Source organism: Myotis nattereri (assembly GCF_964212035.1).
Source record: "Myotis nattereri genome assembly, chromosome: 1".
NCBI classification, from domain to species: domain Eukaryota; kingdom Metazoa; phylum Chordata; class Mammalia; order Chiroptera; family Vespertilionidae; genus Myotis; species Myotis nattereri.
This window is the reverse complement of record NC_138075.1, coordinates 197,249,183-197,274,007: the sequence shown is the minus strand read 5'-3', so window position 1 is coordinate 197,274,007 and position 24,825 is coordinate 197,249,183. Positions and strand designations below refer to the sequence as shown.

The 24,825-nt window shown below is 41.5% G+C and overlaps 1 protein-coding gene and 1 pseudogene across 2 annotated transcripts in view; one reads left to right on the top strand and one right to left on the bottom strand.

Moving 5' to 3' along the window:
* The window catches only part of CEP135 (centrosomal protein 135), a 72,727-nt gene that overhangs the window by 31,997 nt on the left and 15,905 nt on the right, over positions 1-24,825 (top strand). The window contains exons 13-21 of the mRNA XM_081096925.1: positions 144-296; positions 4,361-4,438; positions 9,771-9,922; positions 17,195-17,310; positions 17,379-17,533; positions 18,366-18,421; positions 20,119-20,287; positions 23,048-23,158; positions 24,034-24,219. Coding sequence (XP_080953051.1) covers positions 144-296; positions 4,361-4,438; positions 9,771-9,922; positions 17,195-17,310; positions 17,379-17,533; positions 18,366-18,421; positions 20,119-20,287; positions 23,048-23,158; positions 24,034-24,219 — 1,176 coding nt within the window. The remainder of the gene's footprint in view (positions 1-143; positions 297-4,360; positions 4,439-9,770; positions 9,923-17,194; positions 17,311-17,378; positions 17,534-18,365; positions 18,422-20,118; positions 20,288-23,047; positions 23,159-24,033; positions 24,220-24,825) is intronic.
* On the bottom strand, positions 8,095-9,087 carry LOC308529850 (small ribosomal subunit protein eS6-like; annotated as a pseudogene). The gene is made up of 2 exons: positions 8,748-9,087; positions 8,095-8,484 (listed from the first exon to the last, which is right to left on the bottom strand). The product of its transcript is annotated as a small ribosomal subunit protein eS6-like (transcript).

The window sequence follows — 24,825 nt, the reverse complement described above, 5'->3', positions numbered from 1 at the left end:
CCGGAATCGAACCTGGGACCTTTCAGTCCGCAGGCCGACGCTCTATCCACTGAGCCAAACCGGTTTTGGCTAGCTTGCCTTTTTTAAAAAAAACTGGGAGCATATCCAGAGTGTTTATTATTTATATCTTTTAATTCTTTAAGGCTCAGGAAGAATTATCTTCACTAAGACACGAATCCACCCAAAGCACAGTCTCCCATAATGTTGTTAGCCTGATGGAAAAGGAAAAAGAAGTTGCAATATCTGATTTAAGAAGGGTTATAGCAGAAAAGGAAGCTTTAAAAGACAAGTTAAAAGTAAGTAATAAGATTAACTTATTTTTGAAAGGCAATTTATTGAGAAGGGGCGGGGGGGTCTTTATATGTTTTTCTGTGAAGTGACTATTTAAAATGTACAACTAGGTCAGGGAATGTACAACTAAATCCAAACAATATTTTTGTATGGCCTTTGAGCTAAGAATGGTGTTTACATTTTTAAATCATTGGAAAGCTACCAAAAGAAGAAAATTTTATGACACCTGAAATATTTGAAATTCAAATTTCATTATTGGTAAATGTTTTTAGAATACGATGCTCATTAATTTGCATGTTCTGTGTGGCGTCTTTTTTGCTGCAATTGCAGAATTTAGTAGTTACAACAGAAACTATGTTTCTGGCTCATAAGGCTGAAAATACTTATCTGGTTCTTTATAGAAGATAATTAATTTCTGATTTCAATAGGTAGTTCCTTACATGGAGGAATATTATCTTCTTTTTGTAAAACAGTTTTATTGAGATAGTCACATACCATACAATTCACCCATCTCAGGTAATTATTAGTGTATTCACACATTTGTTCAACCATCACATCAATCAGTTTTAGAGCATTTTCATTATCTCAAAAGAAACCGTGTACCCATTATCAGCTGCTCTCCATTTCCCCCATCCTCAGTCCAAGGCAACCACTAATCTACTTTTTGTCTGAAACAGATTTGCCTACTCTGGGCATTTCATATAAATTGAATAATTCAGTATTCAGTATTTATGTCTGGCTTCTCTCATTTAGCATAATGTTTTCAAGATACATTCATGTTGTAGTATGTATCTCAATACTTTATTCTTTTTTATTCCATCATATAGATGGACAACATTTTGTTTTATCAATTGCGTGGTTTTTGGCTATAAAGTATAATGGTGCCATGAATATTCCTGTACAACTTTTTGTGTGGATGTATGTTTTCACTTTTCTTGGGTATATACCTAGGTTCATTTGATGACTACATTTAACCATATTAACAATTGCCAGGCTGTTTTCCAAATCAGCTGTACCATTTATATTCCCACCAGCAGTGTATACACATCCTCACCAACGCTGTTACTGTCTGTCTTTTATTATTGTCATGCTGGTGGGTAGTATTATCTATTGTAGTCTTGTTTTGCATTTTCCTGATGGATAATGATGTTGATCATCTTTCCATGTACTTACTTGGCCATTTGTATATCTTTTTTTGGAGAAATGTCAGTTTAGATCATCTGCCCTTTTTTAGATTGGGTTATTTGTCTCATTAAGTTGTAAGAGTACTTATATATTATCAATAAAATCCCCTTTATCAGATATGATTTGCAAATACTTTCACCCATTCTGTGTGTTATCTTTTAATGTTCTTATTAGTATCCATTGAAGCACAAAAATTTTTAATGTTGAGGAAGTCCAACTTATTTTTTGTTGTTGTTTATGTTTTTGGATGTCATATCTAGGGGCAGTCTTTTATAACTCCTTTTATAATCTCAGAAAAATACGTTAATATATATAAAGCAAGTACTCAGCACATAATAAGAACTCAGTATTAACTGTTAATGTTACTATTATGGAGTTCATAGTTTACTTCCAAAAAAATGTTACTGAGTTAATGTTTAGAAATTAGCAGCTACAATTAGAAATAAGAACATTTAAGCATTATTAGGGCAGTCTCTTTGTCAGAAAATTTCAGTTAAACTTTTACCCTGAAAGAATACCTTCAATTTGCATCTTTTGGAATACTGCCTTCCCAAAGTAATCCTATCTAATAAAAGAGAAACATGGTAATTAGCGTACGACCGCTACCCTTCCCATTGGCTAATCAGGATGATATGCAAATTAACTGCCAGCCAAGATGGCAGCCAGCAGCCAGGCAGCTTGAAATGAACATGAGGCTTGCTTGCTTCAGTGACGGAGGAAACCAATGTTCCCCGCCTGCCTTGCCGACCTCTGAGACTGCAGTTTGAAACATTGTAACAAATATAGAAGCTAAACAAAACCTCAGAAACCTGCTTTCAGCTAGACGGGATCTCAGAGCTGGAGTTATACATTGTTTCGATTATAGAACCCAAACAAACCAGATACCTGCTTTCAGCAGCAGAGGCCTCAGAGCTGGAGCCAGAGCTAAAGCTGGCCCAGAATAAAAAGAAAAAGAAAAAAAGGAGCACTTGGGAGCTTTAGCCCTCAGCCCCTCACCCAGACTGGCCAGGCACCCCAGTGGGGACCCCCACCCTGAAGGGTGTGTGACCAGCTGCAAACAGCCATCATCCTCTCACCCAGGCTGGCCAGGCACCCCAGTGGGGAACCCCACCCTGAAGGGTGTGTGACCAGCTGCAAACAGCCATCATCCTCTCACCCAGGCTGGCCAGGCACCCCAGTGGGGAACCCCATCCTGATGGGTGTGTGACCAGCTGCAAACAGCCATCATCCCCTCACTCAGGCTGGCCAGGCACCTCAGTGGGGACCCCCACCCTGATCCAGGACACCCTTCAGGGCAAACCAGCCAGCCCCACCCATGCACCAGGCCTCTATCCTATATAATAAAAAGGTAATATGCCTCCCAGCACCAGGATCAGCAGAGCCGAGGGGCCTCCTGGCACCGGGATCAGCGTGACAGGGCAGTGCCCAAACCCCCTGATCGCCCTGCAGCTCTGTGTGTGACAGGGGGCGGGGCCACAACCTCCCTATCTGCCCTGCTCTGTTTCGTGACAGGGGAAGGCACCCCAACCTCCTGATCAGCCCTGCTCTGTGCCTGATACGGGAGAGCTCCCCAACCCCCTGATCGCCCTGCGGCTCTGTGTGTGACAGGGTGCGGCGCCCCAACCCCCTGATCTGCTCTGCTCTGTGTGTGACAGGGGGCGGTGCCCCAACTCCCCTATCGGCCCTACTCTGTGAGTGACACGGGGGAGCTCCGCAACCCCCTTATGGGCCCTGCTCTGTGCGTGACGGGGGAGCTCCCCAATCCCCCTGATGGGCCCTGCTCTGTGCGTGACAGGGGGGAGCTCCCCAACCCCCTGATCGACCCTGCTCTGTGGGTGACAGGGTAAGGAGCCCAAACCCCCCTGATGGGCCCTGCTCTGTGCATGACAGGGGGCAGCGCCCCAAACCCCCTGATGGGCCCTGCTCTGTGCGTGACGGTGTGGCGCCACAACCTCCCCATCGACCCTGCCTTGTGTGTGACGGGGCGGTGCCCCAACCCCCCAATCGGCCCTACCCTGAGCGTGACTGAGGGTGGCATCGCAACCTCCCAATCCGCCCTGCTCTGTGCATGACAGGGGGCGGCGCCCCAACTCCCCAATCGGCCCTGCTCTGAGCCAGACCAGGGGCTGCACCTAGGGATTGGGCCTGCCCTCTGCCACCCGGGAGCAGGCCTAAGCCAGCAGGGCGTTATCTCCCGAGGGGTCCCAGACTGCGAGAGGGCACAGGCCGGGCTGAGGGGCCCTCCCTTCCCCCCGAGTGCACAAATTTTTGTGCACCGGACCTCTAGTCCTATATAATAAAAGCCTAATATGCTAAGTGTCTGGTCATCTGGCCAGCCACTCAACCAATCAAAGCGTAATATGCTAATGATATGCTAAGGATGCTCAACCGCTCACTGACCACCAGGGGGGCAGACACTTCAACCAGTGGGTTAGCTTGCTGCTGGGTGATCAGGACTGAGCATGATGGGCTGGACACGATCTGGTGGCTTGCATAGTACTGCAGTATTCTGTTTCCTTTCTCTCTCTGATCTCATTTTTATTTCCCTTACACTCTGTTCTCAGGACATACTCCTGAATATACTTAACCTGCTGGCTTTTTTCCCTTTATGGTTATGCTAATGAATCAATCTGTACAAATTTTTAGAAATGAATTTATGCCAATCTGTGTCTTCTGTTACAATCACACATGGAGGTAGAGTGTTGCGTTTTTTTCAACCGAAAGCATCGTGATTTTTTTCATGTTTAATAATTTTCTTGCTAAAACATTTTGTTATTTAAAAAAAAAGCAAGTAGAATAGTACTAGAGACTTGCATTGCTTACTTTCATAACTTTGCTGTATTATCTAATGTGAATAAATATCTTTTATAAAATTCTCTTTCAGAGTTTCCAGGAAATGAGTCTTTTTGGAAAATCAGAATTAGAGAAAACTATTGAACATTTAACATACGTTAATCACCAGGTAATTTATCAAATTGGATTTGGGGTATATTAGGTTGTATGAATGACTATGTTAATTATAGTTTTAATATACTCTATATTTTTGATATTACAAAATAGTATGATGCTAGAGCAGTTGTATAAAAATGATAGACTCTGTACTACGAAGACTGACTACTTGAGTCCAAATCCCTCTCTATCACCTATTAACCTGTAGGCAGTACTTAAACTTTCCATCCCTCAATTTTTTTATTTGTAAAATAGGAATAGTGCTAGTACTTAATCTGTGGAGAGTAAATGAGTTAATACATATTAAGAATTTAAAAGAGTCACTGGCATATTGTAAGTACGCAGTAGTGTTAGTTATGCTTATTGTTTTGCCCTTGTTAAAAATGTAATATAAGGAGGTAGAGTACACAGTAGAATTCATTTGCATTCCTTATTGCTCTCTTTAGAAATAGGATTTTGAACAAACTGGTATGCATTCTTTTTTTTTTTTTTTTAAATATACTCCATTGATTTTTTACAGAGAGGAAGGGAGAGAGATAGAGAGCTAGAAACATCGATGAGAGAGAAACATCGATCAGCTGCCTCCTGCACATCTCCCACTGGGGATATGCCCGCAACCCAGGTACATGCCCTTAACCGGAATTGAACCTGGGACCTTTCAGCAACCCAGGTACATGCCCTTGACCGGAATCGAACCTGGGACCTTTCAGTCTGCAGGCCGAGGCTCTATCCACTGAGCCAAACCGGTTTCGGCTGGTATGCATTCTGACGGTCTTTTTTGTCTCTATGTTTCATTTTGTCATTGTTTTTATTTGTCTACTAATTCTTTGATTGATTTCTTTCTCCTTTGGATTAGTTGTTTTTTTTCTCTCCTCCTCGTGGTTTGTAGTTTCCTGCTTCTGTGCGTGCTCAGTACCTTTAAATTGGATGTCAGACATTGTGAATTTTACTTTCTTGGTTGCTGGATTACTATAAATATTCTTGAGGTTTGTTCTGAGATACAATTAAGTCAGATAGAGGTGGCTTAATCCTTTTCACTTTTGCATTTAAGCTTCATTGGGTGGGACCAGAGTACATTTAGTATTGAACTAATTGTGTTTCACTACTGAGACAAAACCCTTTTGAGTACACTTCCTGTTACTCCATGAATTATGTTGTTTTCAAATGAGTGATATGAACAGGAACTATTCCAGGCCCTGCATGAGTCCTGAGTATTGTTGCTTCTAATTCTTTGATGGTTCTTCCCCTGACCTTGAGTAGCATCCTCTATACTGAGCTCTGCTCAGCTGAAGACTCAAGAGCCACCCTTTGCAGAACTCCAGAGCTCTCACTCTGTGCAGCTCTCCTCCAGTATCTGCCCTGCAAACTCTCAGTCCTGTCTTTTGAACTTAGGGGAACCACTAGACTCCACCTGGGTTCCTTTTCCTGTGCCACCGTTTGGAAATTCTTCAGGCAACAAGCTGGAGCAATCAGAGGGCTCATCTCATTTGTTTCTTGTCTCTCGGTCACTGTCAATCATTGCCTGATGCTCAGTGTTTTGAAAACCATTGTTTTATATATTTTGTCTTTTTTTTTTTTTAATTATTCAGATAGAAGGGTTCCTGTGACTCCAGCTTGTGTAGAAACTGAAAGTGAGAGTTAATGAACTGGAAAATATAAGTACTAGAAGTCACTGGAAAGAGACTAAGAGAAAATATAAAATAAGTTAGTCTTAAGAGAATGAAGTAAGAAGGTATAACATATGTTTAGTCAGAATTCTAGGAGAATATAATAGAATGTAGGAGAGGCAGTAGTTGAAGAGGTAATGGCTGATAATTTTCTAGGAATTATAAAACATAGGAATCCTCGGATTCAGAATGTGCAATGAATTCCAGTGGCATGATAAATAATACAACATACTTGTGTATAAATTTCCAGGCTCTTTATAGAAAACATTATGCAACCTTATTGAAAGACATTAAAGAAGACAAACAAGTGGAGATATATATCAGGTTTATACAAAAAGGTGACAGATATTCATGTTTATAAAAAGAATGTATATTCTCCCCAAATTGATCTATAAAGTTAATGTAGATCTGTCTGAAATCTCAAGAAGGTGGTGTGTGTGTGAACACTGACAATAGATTTTAAAATTTGCATGGAAACAAAGAGCCCCGAATCACAAATAATTTAAAGAAAAACATGATGTAGGAATTGTTCTGTCAGATATGAAGGCTTCAGAGCTGGTAGATTTCCTCTACTTTATTTCCTAACCCCTTCTGTTGATTTTTTAAAATATATATATTTTCTTACTTTCTTTATTTCCAAGAGAACATTTTAGAGAGAGGTGGGAGATATCTGGGTATGAGAGTCCCAGTATATAGACTTTCAGCCAGTCTTCTTGTTAATTCTTCTCCTGACCCCAACCTAATGCTTGGTGCTTCAGCGAGCTGAGCTTCTTCTGGATATGTCATCAGGCTGCATATTGGTATTTCCTGTTGTGGTCCCTTTAGATTAATGGTGCTCCTAAGAGGCAAATATCTGGGGAATTTTGGGTTGTTATAATTAGGGGAGCAGGTGCTTCTTGTATCTAGTAGGTATTGGCCAGGGAAGCTATTAAGCATCCTACAATACAGAGGACACCCTTCGCACCCCCCACAACAAAGAATTATCTGGCCCCAAAAGTCAGTAGGTTTTAGATTCAGAAACTGCTTTAGATTGTATCTTTCATTTTGAGTCATTATTCAATCTACTCTTGTCTTCCACAAGTTGTTGAAGTCACTCACTAGAGGCCCGGTGCATGAAAATTCGTGCACTTGGGAGGGTACCTCAACCCAGCTGGCCAGTGTCCTCTCATGTCCGGGACCCCATCGGGGGATGTCTACCTGCTGGCTTAGGCCTGCTCCATGAGGGAGCGAGCCCAAGCTGGCAGTCAGCCATCCCTCTGGCAGCCCAGGAACCCTCGAGTGATGTCCACCTGCCACAGTCGGACATCCTTAGCACTGCTGAGAAGGTGGGAGAGGCTTCCACCCCCCTGTGCACACAGCCTTCAACCCAGCTTGTGGCTGAGCAGAGCACCCCCTGTGGAAGTGCACTGACCACCGGGGGCAGCTCCTGTGTTGAGCGCCTGCCCCCTGGTGGTCAGTGTGCATCATAGCGACCCGTCGTTCCTGGTAGTACCGCCGTTAGCATCCATTTGCATATTGCCCTTTTATTATATAGGATAGGATGAGCATATAGTATAGCTTTCTTGTTCTTTTATTGCCATTTTAGCACTGTTTCCAGCAGGAGGAGAGATAAAATGTGGTTAGTTTACAGTTTTAACTGGAAGACATTTATTACTAATATTTCTTGGTTTTGAAATTTACATGTACATTATTCTATTTTGTATTTATTTTTGTACAGTATACAAAATAAAATAGAAATCTACCTATTTTTTCCTCCAGTGAGTGGCTGTTCCAACTCTATTTTTAAAGTTTTTATTATTTTCTCTCTTCCCTAATTTACATCTGTGTACATATATTTCCTTGTCAATTTCTATGTGAAATCCACACTTTTAATTACAGTAGCTTTCTAATTTATTTTGACATCTCATAAGGCAAGTTGACTTGCATTCTTCCCCAACCCCAATTTTTCCTGGTTTGTTTTTTTAATGTCTGAACTTATTTATCTGTTCCTCATAGAAAAACCTCACTGTTGAATAAACTCAGACTTGGAGATAGAAGCTCTCAGAGAGGACAGCCTACGTCTCTTGACAATCTGCTCTGGCATTTTCCTTTGGCCTCCTTCATTCTCTTAGCCTAAAGTTTAGCATATTCTGTATCTTCCTTATTTTTCTTAGTACAGTATGCTGCTTCTTCAGAGCAGTATGCCAACTTGTTGCAGTACATGTGGAATAAAAGGACACTGAATCTAGGGTAGTGTGGTCCTAGGTTTCGTACCTTCTTTGTTTAGGGGTTTTCTCACAACATATTGACGGACATCTTCTTTAGAGAGATTGAAAAGTTTGTGGATTCTGCTAGCTCTTTTGGACCCCAGTTAACAAGGCACAGTAGTATCAGTGAGACCAGGAATGTCTCCCTCCACCCCCCTTTTCCTTTTAGTCCTCACCTGAGGATATTTTTCCACTGATTTTTAGGGAAAGTGTAAGAGAGAGGGAAAAACAGAGAAACATCAATGTGAGAGAAACACATTGATTGGTTGCCTCCTGCACGAACCCCAACCAAGGTCCAGGCTGGGGAGGAGCCTGCAACCAAGGTATGTGCCCTTGACCGGAATCAAACCTGGGACCCCTAGGTCCGCAGGCTGACGCTTTATCCACTGAGACATACTGGCTAGGGCATCTCCCCTTTTTTAACAATGACCAAGTTGAGAATACTGAAATTGGCATCCACAATGCAACCTGAACAGAATTGCACTTTCTCCAGTCCTCCTTGGTCTATAACAGGAATCCCCTCTTAGTAGCAGATGTACTTGGCCATGGATCAAGACACACTGGTTCATGGGGAAACCTTGTTTGTCATAGCCACCACAGATTGGAACCACATAACCCTTCCATCTTCACCCAGAGCATCAGCAGCAATTTCTATGGCCCTTCTCATAAAAGGCACGACGTTTGTGTTCATCATCTACTTCAATGGGTTTCTGGCAGCCAGTGGCTGGGAAAGAGATGTTCAGCTTCATTCTGAAGTAGCCGACTGCCTTCAAGGCGCCATGAGAAAGAGCTGTTTTTTCTTAAATTCCTTTCTTCCTAAATGAATTTTAGAATGAAATTTAAGCCACCCACCCCCTTATTTTAAAAACAATTCTGTTAGGATTCTTGTTAAAATTTCATTGAATTTATAGTTATTTCAGGAAATTGTATTACATTTCCAGTATTGTATTTCCATTCAGAAACATGTATGTTTTTACATTAAATCAGGTTATGTTTTCTGCCCTGCAGGAATTTTTTCAGTTTTTTCTTATGTCTTGCCCATTTGTGTTTGGGTTACAGTATTTTCTGATATGATTTTTCTTTAAATCAGGCCTACCCACGTGCTGGTTTGGTTTGGTTTTTAGAAATTTCTTAAAATTTTTGCTTTGCTAATTGTTTCCCTTTCTCTCTTTATTGTTTTCATGAATATTTCATTTTCTTCCTTTCTTGCTTTTTTTTGGTATACATTTTTTCATTTCAATGATACTGAAAAGGAGAGATAAATGTATATGCCTATTCTTACAGGTAGAATCTAAAGTGTACACATGATTTTTAAAGGACTTTTAAATAAATCTATTTTCCCTTAGTTTTCTTCCAGAAATGTTATTAAAATATGCTTAAGGAAAATAAAATTAAGACATGTATGTATTAACTTTTAAAATTTAAATTATAGCTTGAAAATGAAAACTGTGAATTAAAGTCTAAAATGTTAATAATGAAAGAATCAATGGAATCATTAGAGAACAAAGCAAAATTCCAAGCTCAAAAACTTAGCCATGTGGCTGGTGACTCATCTCTTCATAAAACAGAGATGAATTCACTTAGGTAAGTTTGTTGAATGCTTTGTTATTTCACCTCTGGGAACAAGGTGGTGGCTGTGTGAGGTTTGTTGTGGTGGCATTTGTGGACTAGGCCTTTGAGCAGTAGTACCCAAAGTTGGCCTGGCAGCAGAATCACCTGCGGAACTTTTAAAAAGTCTGGAGGTTCTTATTCACCGAGTAAATCTGAGTAGATTTTGAGTACCTGTATTTTTAAAGACTTTCTTAGATTGATATGATTGCAGGCAATTTTTGTACCTACATGTTTCAAAAATTCCCCTAACAGATACTTAAGATCATTTGTACTGTATAGCATAGGATTGCTGAAAATTACAGAATTTTTTTGCTACCTATGTCACTGTGCTTATCTTTCTTCTTTCAAAGAAATATAAAATCAGAGTATTTATATACAGAGTTTAAAATGGTGATATGTCTGAAAAATGGTAAGGTCAGTATGAAAAAATAGGCTGAATCTATAGGTTGGATTGAGGTTATGAAGTTGGTATGATAACCAAGTGTGTCTGGATTTTATCTTATAAACATAGAGAACAAAGAGAAATTTTTAATCCAGGGGGTGACATGAGTAGCATGCCTTTTAAAAAAATGAATTCTGGCAGAAATAGGAAAGATGAGTTTAGAGCCTTAAGAAACTGATGGCAAATGAGAGAGCATGTGTCTGAACTGAAATAGTGGCAGTGAACTTAGAGAACAGAGGCCAGGTTTAGGAAACATTTCTTACATAAAATCAAAAGGTTTGGATGACTTGTATGGAAATGAGAAAAAGATACAGTAATGCAGAATATTTACCTTAGGATATTGGGTTGGTTAGCCATTGGTCCATTTAGAATGCAGATGGCTGAAGGAAATAAACAGTCACTGAAGATAGGTTTTCTCTGGACTGGGATTTGCAATAAGTTAAAAGATGCCAAGTCAGAAGAAGGGCATCACTCTGAAGTATCAGAGGAAATAATTTCTCTAAATACATTTGTAATAAGAAGCAGGAAAGGATTTTCAGACATCAACATGACATTGCATATATGAAAGTAAATCAGTCATGAAGTAGTAGCAACTTGAGATCCAACAGGATTGTAGTAATGACAATTAGAGAAAAAAGATTGATAAATAAAAACTGAAAGTGTTAGTGAACAGAATGGAAATACCAGAAAAATGAGTTGGTGGAGTAGAAAACAAACTCAAGAAATTCACCTAGAATTCAGAACTCAGAAGGATAAAAAGAAATGATGCGCGAAAAAGACATGGATCTAATATACAAACACTGAGAATTGCAAAAATTTATAGTAAAATAAACAGCAGAATTTGAAAATCAAAGGGATAATTAGGAAAAGGCCTGAGATTATATTCCTGAGGAATTCCTGATTATCTAACAAAACTTAATGAAATAAGAACAAGAGCTGGATGTGTCCATTTAATTAAGGAAATCACAGGGCATCTTAAATTTTTGCTCTTTGCTATTTGACTACAAGTCTTGATAAGTTAGACATTAGGTAAAGAACTAAGATAGAAGCTGCTTTTTTCATCTCCCCTCCCCCCCTTTTTGCAAGCTCTGCATACATCCTAAGAAGGAGAGCTACTTGAATGGACCACCCCCCACTTCTTCTGGTTCATGTCTATATTCAAATCCAAAGTACAAGTACCATGGTGTATTTTTGTCACGCAGAACTACTAGGCTACCCTTCTCCCTTTTTGCCCAGCAGCTGACTGGATCTGGCATTCACTCCATTTTGCTCTGTGCTTCAGACTATGGCCACAATCTCCTTTTCTTTCCTCCCAGGAGGCCCTTCACAGTCTTAGGCACTTAGTGCAGAGCTTTCAGTGCCTTCTCTTGGTTACCCTGGCCTACAGCTCCTTTGGTGTTTTCTTCGATATACTAATCCCCTTTTCTCTGGTGAGCTCAGTCTGCTACTTTCCTCACCTAGGGGTGATTCCGTAACTTTGTTTTGCTCTGACAGAAAATCTGACTTACCTTGCTTCTGAGGAAAGTATGTCAACCCCGTTCTCCATATCAGTAAACATTGATAGAACCATGAGTTCAAGCTGAACTCAATACAAACCAAATCCAAAGCTGAACTCAATACAAACCGTAATACCAAGCGCTCTAAGGAAGCAAAGCTACACTAGTCAAACCTCATGCCACTTTTAATTGGTTAAGAGAGATCTTGCTACCTCTTTAACCACATCAAGTTCTCTTGACATGAAGACATTTAAGAAGCTGATGCTTAGATAGAGGAATCACAGGCTCCTTTCCATCCATTGGTGGACCCATCTTTTCTTTTCAATCCTGAGTCAGGCATTTCTCACCAAGTTTCAGTGCCACCAGTTGCTTTTCACCAAACAGGACTATATCAAGCATAGTTTTTAATTGTCCAAGTAGAGGATCTTTGGTTTGGTTTCTTGGTACAGCACCAGAGGACATAATACAAAATCCCATTTTATAACCAAATGACTGTGTTCTCCTTTGAATTTTAGCAGGTGCTGGCAAGCTATGGCCTGCTACCAATTTTTTTTAAAACCCAAGCGCCAGGAATGGTTTTTACATGTTTAAATGATTGAAAAAGATCTCAATACAAGATTAATATTTTGTGACCTAAAAATTATATGAAGTTCAAATTTCAGTGCCATTAAGTTGTATTGAACCACAACCACACTCCTTCATTTATATGTTATCTATCGCTGTTTTTGTGCTACAAAGGTAGGATTGAGTACATGCAACAGAGACTACCTGGCCCACATTGTTTAAAATACTTTGTTCTTTTACAAAAAGAGTTTACTGACCCCAGTTCCAGAGGATGGCTAGCATCCCCTGAGGGGCTAAGACCATCTTTCCTGGGTAGAGCAAAATTGCTTTATAGCAAAAATGTTAAGTGGTGGGCCATAACCATAGACTGTTAGAGACATCTAAAATAAAACAGGTTGGATGTGGAGAGAGCAGAGTGCCTGAAGAATGACTCCTCTGTGATTAACACATCCAACAGCAACTTGGGCTTACTCCTCACAGGTGGCAGAATACTATGACCTTCCTGTGACATTATGCCCTATACATGAAAAAAATAAAATTTAATAAAACAGGGAAACCATGCCAGTCTCTGATTCCTCTAATAGGCCGTTAAAATTCCAGCCTACCCTTAGATGGAACTTCAACTCCATATTAGAACTTGGGCACTTTTTATGAATAAAGGACCCTTTAAGATGCTGTTCATTATGAAGGGAAGTAATTACTTTGCCCTCTAAAATGAAAGCATGAATACCTCATGTTATCCTCCTATATAATAAAAGGCTAATATTGAAGTTGACTGAACGGTAGAACGACTGGTTGCTATGATGTGCACTGACCACCAGGGGACAGACGCTCAATGCAGCAGCTGCCCCCTGGTGGTCAATGTGCTCTCACAGAGGGAGCACTGCTCAGCCAGAAGCCTGGCTCATGGCTGGCGAGCACAGCACCAGGAGCCTCTCCTGCCTCCATGGCAGTTGGACATCCCCCAAGGGCTTCTGGACTGTGAGAGGGTGCATGCCAGGCTAAGGGACCCCTCCCCCCTCCAAGTGCACGAATTTTATGCACCAGGCCTCTAGTGTAATCCTATATAATAAAAGGCTAATATGCAAATCGACTGACTGGTGGAACGACCAGTCGCTATGATGCGCACTGACCACCAGAGGGCAGACACTCAAAGTAGGAGCTGCCCCCAGCCCGCAGGCCCCTGCAGAGGGAGGCGACTGGCGGTGGATGGTGGGGCCAGTGGGTGGGCGGTGCCAGGCCAGGCAAGGCGGGTACCAGTGGGGGCCCTCTCGATTGCCCCACCAGTCGCCCCATACATCGGCCCTGATCGCCAGCCAGGCCTTGGGACCCTACCTGTGCATGCATTTCATGCACCGGGCCTCTAGTATAATATAACTGAGGAAGTTGAGGCTCAGAGAGATGGGCCTATACAGCCACATGGGTAGTAGAGAGCTAGAACTTTGATTCTAAGTGAAGTTTTATTGATTTACTTTCTGGTGGGAAGTCATCACTTCCCTTTGCTGTATTTATAGCACTTTCAAAGCTAAGAAGTTGATTGTTTTACTAATAACTTAGTTCTCAAAATTTCCTTTCCAGACACCATGATGAACAAATAATATGATAGTCATTCAGCTATTCTTCACAATGAACTTTATACTATACCTCAATTCTTTCATTAAGAAGACCTTTTTAAATTTTTATTCATTTTTTTAATCCTCACCTGAGGATATTTTTCCATTGATTTTTAGAGAGATTGGAAGAGAGTGGGAAAGACAGGGAGAAATATTGATGTGAGAGAAACACATTGATTTGTTGCCTCCTGCATGCACCCCAACCAGGGTCTGGGCTGGGGAGGAGCCTGCAACCGAGGTACGTGCCCTTTACTGGAATCGAATCCTTCAGTCCACAGACTGACGCTCTAGCCACTTCAGCTGGGCATGAAGACTTTTATCTTAGCAGCAATACTTCTTTTAGAAAAGTTACGTCCAAGATCTGGTATAGAATTTCTGTTGTCCCCTTCCCTGTCTACACTAGAATATGAAAGACAAAGCTATATTTAGGACTCACCAAGCACTTTCTGTATAACCAATCAAGATGTTACTTTATTAACCTGACTTTCATTAGGAATTAACTATGCTAATAAACTAAGATGTAAAGAGGTCTTTACATTTCTACTTAGAATTTCAAGCAAAGCCAACTACTTGGGATTCTGTGGGCCATTCTGTTTTTAAAAGGACTCTGTATAGCTTATCGGTAGACATTTTCCCTTCCACATATAGAATGTTGGTCTCCCTGTATTCTTATAGAAGGCAATGTTGATGTAGTAGAAGAACCACTGATGTCAAGTTAGACTAGCCTGGATTTACATCTTGTCACCTTGGACAAGTTATTATTTCTTTCTATAAAATGGGGATAATAGCTTTAATTTTGGAACTTTTCTAGGAATAAGGGAGCTAATATATAAAAGTATTAATACAATGAATGCGTCCTGTGGTTATATCAATCAGAGCAATAGCTGTAGCTTTTAAGAACAGATTGAATATAGTACAGTCATCTGGACTCAGATAATTTTATGAAATAAAATTTCTTGACCATAGAATCTTTCTTACTGGGTTCTGTTTGGTTGTACAGTTCTAAAGAAGTCATCCTCAACTTGACTTTTGTCCTTCCTCTGGGTCATCATTCACTTGCCATTAGAAGAATGTGTCATGTCTTTCGTCTTTCAGAACACCTCAGTATGGCCAGTAAAACTTCATTTTCAAGGAGCTGTTCTATCTTACTAGTGGTTTCAGAATCCAGACCTCCTCCCCATTAGGCAATTCTAAGCTAAGCTAAGCTTGGTATCTTCTTCCCTGTCATATCCTCAGGCAAACCCTAAACGGAATCTGTGGGAATTCCCAATAAATAGCCTGAGGTGGGAGTTTTGTCTTTCCAGCATGTCAGGGTTAAGAACTGGTAGGCAAATGCTAAAAGCATTCCAAAGTCTCTATCACATGACAGCAAGTTCTTGTTACTTCTGACAAATAATCTTACTAAATCAGGACGAGATTACTCTGAAATTGTCTTTACTTCCTCTGTACATCCTTTATTTTGCTCCCTGAAACCAATCTTTAATCTTAAATCCTTATTGCACTACAATAAATGCCTACTTTCCCAGTTTACTATGACCTCCAATTGATTACCTGCCAAAAAAAGTCAGAAAAGGAAGCAAAATTAAAAGCTTGCTGGACTGGATGGTCAGGACTCACATGGGTAATTCTTTGAAGTGCCAGGCCATTCTGTAAAAACAGTACTTTCTTTTTGCCTCTACTATTGGAAATAGATTTTAAGAGGAGGAGGGTTGATATTAGGAAACTGAGCAGAGTTAAAACTACCGGGAAACCTCTAGAAAAGAATACACAATTAACTTGATTTTTATACTATACTAGAGGCCCAGTGCACAAAAATTTGTGCACTCGGGGAGGGAGGGGGGTCCCTCAGCCTGGCCTGTGCCCTCTCGCAGTCTGGGACCCCTCAGGGGATGACAACCTGCTGGCTTAGGCCTGCTCCCCAGGGGATTGGGCCTAAGATGGCAATCAGACATCCCTCTGGCAGCCTGGCAGCCCTCGGGGGATGTCCACTTGCCAGCGGAGAACAGGCCTAAACTGCAGTCGGACATCCTTAGCGCTGCTGAGGAGGCAGGAGAGGCTCTCACCACCACCGCTGTACTGGCAGCCATCAGCCTGGCTTGTGGCTGAGCAGAGCTCCTCCCATGTGAGAGCGCCCTGACCACCAGAGGGCAGCTCCTGCATTGAGCGTTTGCCCCTTGGTGGTCAGTGTGTGTCATAGTGACCAGTCATTCTCAGTCTATCTGCTGTTAGGGTCAGTTTGCATATTACCCTTTTACTATATAGGATAGAGGCCTGGTGCACAGGTGTGGGCCAGCTGGTTTGCCCTGAAGGGTGTCCCAGATCAGGGTGGGGGTCCCGCTTGGGTGCCTGGCCAGCCTGGATGAGGGGATGATGGCTGTTTGCAGCTGGTCACATCCCCTTCAGGGTGGGGTTCCCCACTGGGGTGCCTGGCCAATCTGGGTGAGGGGCTGAGGGCCGTTTTCAGGCTGGTGGGTGACTGAAGCTCCCAACCTCTCCTTTTTTTCTTTTTTCTTTTTATTCTGGGATTTATTTACCTTCTATGGCTGTCACTGGAGCTGAGAGCCGGCTTTAGCTCTGAGGCTCCGGTCCAGCTCTGAGACCTCGGTTTGTTTGGCTTCTGTAATTGAAACACTGTTTCAACTCCAGCTCTGAGGCCTGGCTGGCTGAAAGCAGGTTTCTGGGGTTTGTTTAGCTTCTATAATTGCAACATTGTTTCTTAGACTGCAGCTCAGAGGCCGGCAGCGGCAGGCAGGGAACCTTGGCTTCCTCCATCACTGGAGCAAGCAAGCCACCTGTTAGCTTCAGCGGCCTGGCTGCTGGCCACCATCTTGGTTGGCAGTTAATTTGCATATCGCCCTGATTAGCCAATGGGAAGTGTGTCAGAGGTACAGTTAATTACCATGTTCTCTATTATTAGATAGGATTATTTTTAGGAAGATGAATCATTTTGAAGAAGGATGGTGGACGGCAAGAAATAATATATAATGCCATTGATTATACTGGAAGAGCCTTAAGAAATAAAAGAAATGTTTAAAAATAAGAAAAATATTTTTTGAGATCTCTCACTTTTTAAAAATTATTTCTACCAGAGATAAAGAATGCCATTTGTTTTTGTCCACTGATTCTTTAGGATAGTAAATGAGCAGCTACAGCGGTCACTTGATGATTATCAGCACCGACTTTCCATCCAAAGAGGGGAACTTGAATCAGCCGAAGCACAAATTAAAGTGCTGGAGGAAAATATAGGTAATTGTTTTTAAATTTTGTTTTTGCTAATCCTAATTTGCTTTGGCTAACAAACATTTCATTTATAGGTAAACTACACCTTAAGATGACTTCACAGGATCAAGAGGCTCATGTCATGAAAAAGACCATTGGTGTTATTGATAAAGAAAAAGATTTCCTTCAGGAGACTGTAGATGAGAAGACAGAACAGATTGCAAACTTGCAAGAAAACCTCGCTGATAAAGTATGTGCTTGTTAAATATTATTATCCAGCATCTGAACGGAAAAGTTTATTTCATTCTCTGTTTCAAGTATGCAGTTCTTATCGCCCATGTAGTATAAGTTAAGACCCAGGCCATATCTTCTAATATGTTTAAATTTCATTTTATTTCAGTAAGTTGAATCTTCAGAATTTCTATTTCTAGAATGTAATTTTATCAGATGTGATTACAGCAAACTCAAGGAAACAATTTAAGTTCTTAGTGTGAATAGAAGCATACCAACACTTGAAATACAGTTGGGACATAGAGCAGTGATGGCGAACCCATGACACACGTGTCAGAGGTGACACGCGAACTCATTTTTTTGGTTGATTTTTCTTTGTTCATTGGCATTTAGATATATAAAATGAATATCAAATATATAAGTCTTTGTTTTACTATGGTTGCACATATCAAAAAATTTCTATATGTGACACGGCACCAGAGTTAAGTTAGGGTTTTTCAAAATGCTGACACACTGAGCTCAAAAGGTTCGCCATCACTGACATAGAGCTTTCATTTATAGCACCTATATAATAAAAGGCTAATATGCAAATTGTCCCCTGAACCGGTAGTTCGACCAGGAGTTTGACCAGGGGCAGGGCTAGCCGGCCAACCGCCTGCGGCCCCTCTCCCCCAGCCGGCCCCGCCTCCTATCGCCCCCCCCCCCACCCGTGCAAGAATTCATGCACCGGGCCTCTAGTAAGTTATATAATTGGATTTGAACTGAGTAAATGTGATAAATTGTATAAATTCAACTAAAGACATTTCTATATAAATTGTTTAGAATCTCATATATTTTTGTAATTTCTCTAGGAAAAAGCTATTGCTCAGATGAAGATAACGTTCTCAGAGTATGAATCTTCTCTGAAGTAAGTAATCAGTGTAATGGCATCCATCTTCTTTAGAAATTTTTGGTGAATGCAGCTCTATTTAAATAGCATCTATCAATAGTTACATTTCCATTTTTCTATTTTTGCCAATGGCAGCAGTATAATTTTCTCAGTCTCTTGCATGAAAATGTTATATTATCTTTAACTTGCTGCCATCTTTTATCATTCACATCTAAGCACTATGTCTTACTATTTTTTTACACGCTACTCGCTCTTTGTTTTTATTATAACTACCCTACGCAGGCCCTAATTATTAAAATATAGATTACTTTAGTAGTAGCCAGTCTTGAATTTATGCTAAGTCTAAACCTAACTTGAACAAAATTTTATATTTTATGTGTAGTCTCTTTACTTCAAGACAAAAGTCACTAATTATGTTTATTCTGTGTACCCTTTTATGTTATACTAGAGGCCCAATGCACGAAATTCGTGCAAGGGGCTTGGCCCTTACAGCCACAGCTGCTTGCCTTGGCCCTCGCAGTCCCGGCTTTGTCCAGAAGGTTGTCCAGCTGTCCAATCTAATTAGCATAATATGCTTTTATTATTATAGATAACTAGAGGCCCGGTGCACAAAAATTTGTTCACTTGGCGGGGAGAGGGGGTCCCTCAGCCCCGCCTGTGCCCTCTCGCAGTCTGGGACCCCTCGGGATTGGGGCGCCGCACCCCGTCACACACAGAGCAGGGCCGATCAGGGGGTTAGGGCGCTGCACCCTGTCACACACAGAGCAGCAGGGCGATCAGGGGGTTTGGGTGCTGCCCCCTGTCACGCTGATCCCGGTGCCGGGAGGCATATTACCCTTTTACTATATAGAATAGAGGCCTGGTGCACGGGTGGGGGCTGGCTGGTTTGCCCTGAAGGGTGTCCTGGATCAGGGTGGGAGTCCCCACTGGGGTGCCTGGCCAGTCTGGCTGAGGGGCTGAGGGCCGTTTTCAGGCTCACGGGTGACTGAAGCTCCCAACCGCTCCTTTTTTTCTTAATTCTGGGCCAGCTTTAGCTCTGAAGCCTCGGCTGCTGAAAACAGGTTTCTGGCCTTTGTTTACCGTCTGTATTTGATACAATGTTGCAGTCAGGCTGGGTGAAGCCCGGCTGAGTAAAGCAGGTTTCTGGGGTTTTGTTTAGCTTTTATATTTGCAGCATAGTTGCTTAGAGTTGCAGCTGAGAGGCGGGCAAGTCAGGCAGCAAACGTTGGAGTCCTCCATCACTGAAGCAAGCAAGCCTCCCTGTTCGCATCAGCTGCCTGGCTGCTGGCCGCCATCTTGGCTGGCAGTTAATTTGCATATCTCCCTGATTAGCCAATGGGAAGGGTAGTGGAGTGACACCAATTTGCATGTTTCTCTTTTATTAGTGTAGATAGTGGGAACTTAACCATTACATAAATATTTGCCAATAGAATCTGTTGTTATTTTATTACTTGCCAAATGACTCTCCTAATACTTGAAAGTCTTCTGTTTTTACTTGACTTTTAGAATAATAATTTATTTTATGACTTCAGTTGCTCATAATGATTGGTAGAGAGCGAAAATGTCTCCTTTACCTAATTAATCAGTACCTTAATGCAGTATTTATAATTTCTTGTGTTCTTAATATACTTAATTCAGAGTAAAACAGTTTTCTTTTAAATGAACTAAATTATTAAAAAAGCTTAGTTTTTATTTTTACATCACTCGTGTAACAGCCAACTAAAGGAAACTCTAACTAATCGGGACCGTGAGATAAAAAGCCTCCTGCGCCAGCTTGATGCAACTAACAAAGAACTCGATGATGTAGGAAGATCTAAAGAAATATCTTGTAAGGAAAATAGAAGATTACAAGATGATCTGGCTACAATGGCAAGAGAAAACCAAGTATGAATACAATGCATAAACCTAAGTAGTTTTACAGTATACAGTTTTACAGAATATTCTTTGTTTGCTATATTTTAAAGCTTTAAATATGCTTTTAAAATTTTAATAATATAAATATCAAGATTAATAATTTTTTAAGGATAATGATGTTTATAAGACTTTTTTAAAGTGTGGTTTAGAATGCTGCTATATATTACAGGGTGCCTAATGGGTACAACCGTGGTCTCCTCACCATTTTGGTCTTTACTGTAAGAACTATAGCTGGTAACATGGTATTTATTCTATATGGCAGAAATTGTTATCACCCTACTGCGTGAGGACCTCAGAATCACTTCCAGGGCAAAGTTACTATGTTTTAAAGACCCATGATACATTTTAATTATTCTTACTTCTAGTCGGCTTAATTTATCTACAGCAGTGGTGGACAACGTCCAGCCTGTGGGCCATTTAAGGCCCGCAAAATAATTTGATCTGGCCCTGCCAAGGAATAGGGGTGAGTTAATTAAATATTTGACCAAATATAGCAAGCTAATTTTTAAGTTGAAAATTTTGTATGGCCTGTGAATGATAACATAAATATCCAGATGGCCCTTGGCAAAAAAAAGGTTCCCCACTCCTGATTTACAGGTATAAGTAAATTAATGAATATTTTAGAATGTCAAATGCTTAAAGGTATTATTTTTGTTTGTGCTGGTTTATTAAAGGGTTATACCCAGAATACCAATAATTTTCCTATTGTAAATATTTTGTTTTCTTTTTTTTAATTTCTTTCAACATTATTCCATTTAAAGCATATTGCTGTTACATGAATTTTTTTCAATGCCAACATTTGACCAGATACATGATTAGGAATGTTGTAGGAGGTATGTGGTAATATTTGGTTAAAAGTCAAGATCAGCCTTGCCAGTGTGGCTCAGTGGTTGAGTGCCGACCTATGATCCAGGAAGTCCCGGTTCAATTCCCAGTCAGGGCACATGCCCCAGTTGTGGGAATGTGGGTGGGGAATGTGGAGCATGCAGGAGGCAGCTGATCAATGATTCTCTCTCATCATTGATGTTTCTGTCTCTCCCTCTCCCTTCCTCTCTGAAATCAATGAAAATATATATATATATATATATATTTTTTTTAAATATATTTTATTGATTTTTTACAGAGAGGAAGGGAGAGAGATAGAGAGTTAGAAACATCGATGGGAGAGAAACATTGATCAGCTGCCTCCTGCACATCTCCTACTGGGGATGTGCCCGCAACCGAGGTACATGCCCTTGACCGGAATCGAACCTGGGACCTTTCAGTCCGCAAGCTGACGCTCTATCCACTGAGCCAAACCGGTTCTGGCGAAAATATATATTTTTTAAAAAGTCAAGATTGGCCCTGGCCAGTGGTGTTTAGTGGTTAGAGTGTTGGACTGCACACCAAAGGGTTTCAGGTTGATTCCTGGTCAGAGGCACATACTTGGGTTGCAGGTTCAATCCCAGCCCTGGTCTGGGCTTGTGTAGGAGGCTACCAATCTATTAGATTATTAATATACTAGAGGCCTGGTGCACGAAATTCGTGCACAGTGGGGTGGTCCCCCTCAGCCCAGCCTGCACCCTCTCTAATCCAGGACCCCTTGTGGGACATCCCTCTCACAATCCTGGACCTCTGGCTCCTAATTGCTCGCCTGCCTGCCTGGTTTTCCCTAACTGCCCCCCTCTGACAGCCTGATTGTCCCTCACTGCCTCTGCGTGCTGGCCTGATCACCCTAACTGCCCCTCCTGCCAGCCTGGTCTCCCCTAACTGCCCCCTGCTGCCATTCAGGTCGCCCCCAACTGCCCCCTCCCTGCTGGCCTGGTCACCCCTTACTGCCCCCCATGCTGGCCTGGTTTTCCCCAACTGCCACCCCCTGCTGGCCTGGTCGCCCCCAACTGCACTCCACCCCCCCGCCCCCCGTTGGTCTGATCGCCCCCAACTGCCCCCCTCTGCCAGCCTGGTTGCCCCTAACTGCCCCCCCCCACACACACACACACAGGCTTGGTCACCTCCAACTGTCCCTGCTGGCCTGATTGCCCCCAACTGTCCCCCCTTCCCCCCCCCCCCACTGGCCTGGTCGCCCCTCACGGCCCCCCTGCCGGCCTGGTCGCCCCACGCAGGCTGCTTGTTCAGTCGTTTGGTCGTCCCTTACTAACCCCCCTGCCAGCCTGGTTGTAGCCATCTTGTGAGGGTGTGAGGTTTAATTTGCATATTACCTCTTTATTATATAGGATGAGATTGGAAGTCTCACATCAATGTTTCTCTCCCTCTTTTTCCCTCTATCTTTCACTCTCTCTAAAAAATCAGTGGATCCGAAACCGGTTTGGCTCAGTGGATAGAGCGTTGGCCTGCGGACTGAAAGGTCCCAGGTTCGATTCCGGTCAAGGGCATGTACCTTGGTTGCGGGCACATCCCCAGTGGGGAGTGTGTAGGAGGCAGCTGGTCGATGTTTCTCTCTCATCAATGTTTCTAACTATCTCTCTCCTTTCCTCTCTGTAAAAACTCAATAAAATATATTAAAAAAAAAAAAATCAGTGGAAAAAAAATACCCTCAGGTGAGGATTAACAACAACAACAAAAAAAGTTAAGAGCAGTCAGGAAAAATAAATGCAAGTAATACTAAGGAACAGTTTTTCTTTTTCCTACTCTCTCTTATTCCCCAAATTCAAAAGTAGCCATTTGAATAGAAATAGAACTCATTAGATATTATGTTCACTTTAGATTTGTCTTCAATTTTCTAATTTATAGGAAATTTCACTGGAATTGGAAGCAGCAGTGCAAGAAAAAGAAGAAATGAAGAGTAGAGTTCATAATTACATAACGGAGGTGTCACGATGGGAGAGCTTAATGGCTGCTAAGGTAAAAAGGCACTATTTAGGTTTGATTTAAGACTGAATTTTTATGTTTATTATGCCTCTTCCATTAGATTATTAGCATATGAGATTAGAAGTCTTGCCTACTATCACTTTATATTTCCCTACAGATCTTATTTAGTACTAGAGGCTCAGTGCACAAAATTCATGCATGGGGGGTGGGGTCCTTCAGCCCGACCTGCACCCTCTCAAAATCTGGGACCCATTGGAGAATGTCCGACTGCTGGTTCAAATTATTTTGCCGGCCATAAATGGCCCATGGGCTGGATATTCTCCACCCCTGCTATAAATAAATTAAGCTGACTAGAAGTAAGAATAATTAAAATGTATCATGCATCTGTAAAGCACAGTAACTTTGCCCTAAACTTTGTCGGACATCCTTCTTGCAATCCGGGACTGCTGGCTCCTAACCACTCGCCTACCTGCCTGCATGCATGCCTGATCGCTCCTAACCACTCAATCTGTCTGCATGATCACCCCTAACCCTTCTGCCTGATTGCCCCTAACCACTCTGCCTGCCTACCTGATTGCCCCTAACCCCTCTGCCTGCCTGCCTCATTGCCCCTAACCACTTGCCTGCCTGCCTAATATCCTGCTTGCCTGATCGCCTCTAACCACCTCTGGCTCGCCCCCGCCATGGCAACTTCATCCGAAAGGTCATCCAGAAGGACGTTCAGAAGGTTGTTTGGCTGCCCGGTCTAATTAGCATATTTTGCTTTTTATTATAGATAGTATCTGTCGAGGTAGCTTCTGTTTCCTAAATTAAAACAAAAATCCCAATATGTATATATGTTTCTGACAAGAATATTCCAGTAAGTGACAGTTACTAACTTAGTAACAATTTAATTATTCTCAAACTAGGAAAAAGAAAATCAAGATTTGTTAGATAGATTTCAAATGCTTCATAACCGTGCTGAAGACTGGGAAGTCAAAGCCCACCAAGCTGAGGGAAAAAGCAGCTCAGTTCGACTGGAACTTCTTTCTATTGACACAGAGAGGAGGCACCTTCGCGAAAGAGTGGAGCTATTAGAAAAAGAAATTCAGGAGGTAATATATATATTTGTTTGTCTTGTGAAGTCTTTGCTTAATAAAACAGAAAGCATTCAAAGGTAATTTATTTGAAGTGATAGTTAAGCAATCAAGTTCAATGGTAATCGTTTGTCATTAATTCTGATAATTTGCTTAGGAGCCCCGTTCCTTTTTTTTTTTATTGTAGTAAAATATACCTACCATCAAATTTACCATTTTATCTATTTTTAAATGTACAGTTTTGTGAGTTACTACATTCGCATTATTGTGCAACTATCACTTCCATCTATCTGCAGAACTTTCTCATCTTCCCCAACTGAAACTCCATCCACTAAACACTAATTCTGCATTCTCCACACCCCAGCTTCTGGCAACCACCATTCTACTTTCTCTTTCTATGAATGTGACTACCCTATGTACCTCCTATAAGAAGAATCGTACAATATTTGTCTTTTTGTGACTGGCTGATTTTATTCAGCCTTAAGATTAACTTAACCTTAACGTTATCCATGTTATATAGCATGTGTCAGAATTTCATTCCTTTTTAAGGCTGAATAATATTTCATTTTTTGTATAAACCACATTTTGTTTATCCATTCGTCAGTGGACATTTGGTTGTTTCCA